This window comes from Musca vetustissima, unplaced genomic scaffold (genome assembly GCF_032173495.1).
Source record: "Musca vetustissima isolate MV318-11 ecotype Yass unplaced genomic scaffold, APGP_CSIRO_Mvet_v1 utg17971, whole genome shotgun sequence".
Lineage (NCBI taxonomy): Eukaryota > Metazoa > Arthropoda > Insecta > Diptera > Muscidae > Musca > Musca vetustissima.
Window position 1 is genome coordinate 253 of NW_026881554.1, and position 5,258 is coordinate 5,510.

The 5,258-nt window shown below is 33.1% G+C and overlaps 1 protein-coding gene across 1 annotated transcript; it reads left to right on the forward strand.

Moving 5' to 3' along the window:
* The first annotated feature begins 1,374 nt into the window (after nucleotides 1-1,374).
* LOC133327473 (lipase 1) lies at nucleotides 1,375-2,683 on the forward strand. Its single transcript, XM_061535991.1, has 4 exons — nucleotides 1,375-1,425; nucleotides 1,498-1,675; nucleotides 1,735-2,231; nucleotides 2,297-2,683. The coding sequence occupies exons 1-4, from the start codon at nucleotides 1,375-1,377 to the stop codon at nucleotides 2,681-2,683; spliced, it is 1,113 nt and encodes a 370-aa protein (XP_061391975.1).
* Nucleotides 2,684-5,258: the final 2,575 nt, after the last annotated feature.

Sequence of the window (5,258 nt, forward strand, 5' to 3'; positions counted from 1 at the left end):
AAAAATATTCTTTAAAAAATCCACGCCTTGTACTGGTCCTTGAAAAAATATTCTTTAAAAAATCCACGCCTTGTACTGGTCCTTGAAAAAATATTCTTTAAAAAATCCACGCCTTGTACTGGTCCTTGAAAAAATATTCTTTAAAAAATCCACGCCTTGTACTGGTCCTTGAAAAAATATTCTTTAAAAAATCCACGCCTTGTACTGGTCCTTGAAAAAATATTCTTTAAAAAATCCACGCCTTGTACTGGCCCTTGAAAAAATATTCTTTAAACGATCCACGCCTTGCACTGGTCCTTGAAAAAATATTCTGTGAAAAAATATTCTTTAAAAAATCCACGCCTTGTACTGGTCCTTGAAAAAATATTCTTTAAAAAATCCACGCCTTGTACTGGTCCTTGAAAAAATATTCTTTAAAAAATCCACGCCTTGTACTGGTCCTTGAAAAAATATTCTTTAAAAAATCCACGCCTTGTACTGGTCCTTGAAAAAATATTCTTTAAAAAATCCACGCCTTGTGTTAGGCCTTGAAAAAATATTCTTTAAAAAATCCACGCCTTGTGTTAGGCCTCGAAAAAATATTCTTTAAAACATCCACGCCTTGTGTTAGGCCTTGAAAAAATATTCTTTAAAAAATCCACGCCTTGTGTTAGGCCTTGAAAAAATATTCTTTAAAAAATCCACGCCTTGTGTTAGGCCTTGAAAAAAATATTCTTTAAAAAATCCACACCTTGTATTGTTGCTTGAAAAAATATTCTTTAAAAAATCCACACCTTGTATTGTTGCTTGAAAAAATATTCTTTACAAAATCCACGCCTTCTAATGAAAATCCTCGCTTCTAATGACACTCACAAAATATTCTTTAAAAATTATCTTTTTGTTTTGATCCTTGAAAAAAAGTTAGCTTCTTGTATTGGTCCTTGAAAAAATCGGGTCTTAAAAAATAATGGTAAATAAAAAATAATTTAAAACAAATTGTTGACATGTTAGCGACGCACCCTAATGTATAAAAAAAATTCTCGAATTTTTCATATTTTCCATTTTAATTATTATTATTAAACTGGAAAATGTATTTATAATCTCTATATCTAAAAATGACTAATTGTTCAAAATAATTATATGAAATTCAAAACTAGAGCTCATCAATGAGGCTTATATTTGAGGAGTAATGGGTTCCATCATTTGTTATTGTGGCGTGTTTGAGTAAACATTTAAATAAATTGAAATTATTTTTGTTCAATATTTTTTTTTCAAAATCATATTTCAATGTTAATTAATATGTGGTCAGAAAGTTTGTTTTGTTTCAATGCTGTCAATGTTTTGTTCGCGTTTGGTTTTCTAAATTTGAAATGGATTCAAGCTAGTGGCACTTATATGGAAACCCACTTTCCCAAGGCAACTATTGAGGATGGAAATTTAGATACTGTGAGTTTTTAATAAAATATTGATGAACATTATTTTCAATATAGGGGAGTCGGATTTTTTATTTTTTCTCAGGCCCAACTAATAACAAAATACGGTTATCCTGTTGAAAAACATTTTGTTACAACAGAGGATAATTATATTTTGGGTTTACATCGTATACCGAGGCCGGGAGCACCACCAATTTTTATGATGCATGGTCTATTGGATAGTTCGGGGACATGGGTTATTATGGGTCCCAATAAGGCTCCGGGTAAGCAGATTAATATAAAATTTCGCATATATTACAATACGAAAAAATCTCCCTCTTAGCTTATTATTTTTACGATAATGGCTATGATGTTTGGCTGGGCAATGCCCGTGGTAATCGTTATTCCCGTAATCACACCACTATGAATCCCGATACCGATCCGGAATTTTGGACGTTTAGTTGGCATGAAATTGGTTTTTATGATCTACCAAAAATGATTGACTACGTTCTACAGCAGACAGGTTACAATAAGACGGGATATTTTGGTCATTCCCAAGGTACAACCTCATTTTGGGTCATGTGTTCAATGCACCCAAGATATAATGAGAAAATCACAATGATGCACGCCCTGGCACCGGTGGCATTTATGAAACATGTCAAGGCCCCCCTGCTGCCCTATGCTAAAAATTTTGTTCGCATGTCCGAAAAAACAATTAGGGAATTTATGCCCAGGACTGATTTGCTGTGGCGTACATGTTTGGCCTCACCAATTACCGAGGGATCCTGTCTGGAGATATATTATCAGACTGTGGGTAAAGATACCGAAACAACAAATACGGTGGGTTTTGAAGTGGAAAAAATATTCCATATAAATTTAATTATTAATTTAAAATATTTCCACAGACCATGCTGCCGGTATTATTTGGCCATTTCCCGGCTGGCTGCAATCTCAAACAGATCAATCATTATATGCAGCTAAATGAAAATGATCGATTTTGTCAATACGATTATGGTGCTAAAGAGAATATGAAGCGTTATGGAAAATCGACACCACCTGATTATCCTCTGGAAAAGGTTACAGCTCCGGTCGGTCTCTATTACACCTGGAATGATAATTTGTCCAGTGAAGTTGATGTTAAACGTTTGGCCAAAATTCTGCCAAATGTTGTTGAGGATTGCCTGTATCCGAATAAGAAATGGAATCACATGACCATGTTGTGGGGTACCAATGCCCGGGAAATGGCTCATAAACGGATGTTGGAATTAATGAAGAAATATTCTTATGAATAAATCTTTTTTTCCAAACATAATTTTTTTAAAAAATGTTTTTCATAGTTTTTTTTTAAATTTCAAATATCCATAAATACGCGTGAAGTTTTTAAAGAATTTTTTTCAAACACCAATACAAGGCCTGCATTATTTAAAGAATATTTTTTGAAGGACCAATACAAGGCGTTAATTTTTTAAAGAATTTTTTCATACAACAATACAAGACGTGGATTTTTTAAAGAATATTTTTCGAGCTTGGATTGTTTAAAGAATATTTTTTCAATGACCAATACAAGGCGTGGATTTTTTAAAGAATATTTTTTCAAAGACCAAAACAAGGCGTGGATTTTTTAAAGAATATTTTTTCAAGTACCAACACAAGGCGTGGATTTTTTAAAAAATATTTTTTCGAAGACCATTAATGGGTTTTGATTTTTTTTAAGAATATTTTTTTCAAAGACCATTAATGGGTTTTGGATTTGTTAAAGAGTTTTTTTCCTCTTTATTTTTTGTTTAAGTTAATGTTGTTTTTTTATTTCATTTCAATTACTTCTTTTGAAATTACAAATTTATATTAAAATTGTCAATCAATTTTGTTTTCCAATAATTCAAATTCTTAATCAAAGTGTCTCTCCTACAAAATGTATCTTTCAATGAAATTACATATCCGATGCCTAATTGAGTGGTACTCTACTCTAATCAAAATGTCATCGCAAATATTCAAACAATTTATCAACAACAGGGGGAAAAAAGTGCAATGTCCCTCCCTAAAAATGTCCTGCCTGCTCGCTGTTTTATACAAAAGAATCAACTAAATTCTAATAATAGAGTCCTTTCTTTTCGATGTAATGCAAATGCATTGAATACCAACAATAGTTTGCAAAAATAAATTTTCTGCATTTTGTTTGAAATCATTTTTTGTCGCCATAGGACACTGGTGAAGAGCTCAGACTGAAACAGGCGGCAGAGTGACAAAAAAGCCAATTTGATTTTTGTCAAATCACAGACTATTGGTGACAGGCACCAATAAAACTTAATGTTCGGTTATTTCTTTTTTTCCTCTCTGTGGATTTTTTATGGGTTGCTTCCTCTGATGGGTTTTTTTGTGTTTGTCCCGCCCTAGCTATTTCAGCTGTCAGATTTTTGGTTTTGTCCATAAACCAACCACCCACCAAATTGACAAAAGAAAACTGGAAACAGGAAAATATTTGAGGGAACAATTGACTGATGATGTTTCTAGAAGCTGCACTAAGTTGAAACAGCTGACGGGCCATATATGTAGAGTATGTAGGGACTAGTGAAGCACAGTGTGCGGATTCTAAAAACTATTTTCGAAGCTTGGATTTTTTAAAAATACTTTTTCCGAGACTTAAAGGCAGCGTGAACTTTTCAAAAATGTTTTGAGAGGCTATAAGTAAGCGTGGACTTTTAAAAAAATATATTTTTTCAGAGGCTTGAGGAAACCTGGATGTTATTTAAATGTTCAATGTCTACATATAAAGATATATTTTCAAGACCTATTTTTAAGCGTGAATTTTTGTCAATATATTTTTTCTGTCCTACTTATAAGCGTGGATTTATAAAAATATATATTTAAAGCTTTAAGAGAAGCTTTGACTTGTTGAAAATAATTTTTCAAGGCCTATACATAAGAGTAGATTTTTAAAAAAAAAATATTTGTTTATTAGTTTTATTTTTTCTTCAAAATATGTATCAAAATTATTAACTCCCCACACTGTGTCCATTTGGTGGATGACATGTATGTCCTCCCAACAATTTTCAAATATTTTCAATATTGACATAATATATATTTTTTTTCTTTTATTTCCTCCTTCTTTTGCAAACATTTCAAAAGTGGTCGCTCTGTTTTTTCGCCAAAGTTAATACAAATAAATCGACAGGAATATGAATAAGCACATATTCCGCCATGTTGTTTGAACAGTGGAAAAATTCACAAGACTTGTGGGTGACTACGTGGAGATCACACGAACACACACACTCACCCAAATGAACACTTCCTTTTTGGTGAAAGTCACCATTACGTTTGACAAAATGTGAAAAATGCATAAAGTTCCGAAACATTGAGCACAAGTAAATATATATATGCGTATGTGTATGTATATTGGGTTAAAAGGGATAACGTTCCAACACGGCGATATTCTTGGGCTTAGTTACTAAGCCCAAGAATATCAGCTCAGCTGGGTAGACAAATGTAAGGTGAGACCTAAAGTCATTTTGGTTGGGCTCATACCCGGATCCGATGTTAAATGAAATGAAACATTTAACAAATGATTGGTAAAATTGAATTTTACAATTGCCGTGGAAGGGTGAAGAAGGTGGCAATGCACTTTTCACAAAACTTTACATATGCTGAGAGGTATATATGGATTTCGAACAAGGTACAGATATGCATTGTAGTACCCTACATCGCTACTGAATTTTTATATACCTACAGAACTATGTTGTCGGGTGGCGTAGGGGATGACACATACCAAGCAATGGCTTTGATTGGATTTAGCATTGCGAAATCCAGGCTTATCTTGGTCCCCCTTTCATCTCAATTGTGGACACTGACCTCACCGCGATGTCACCTGAG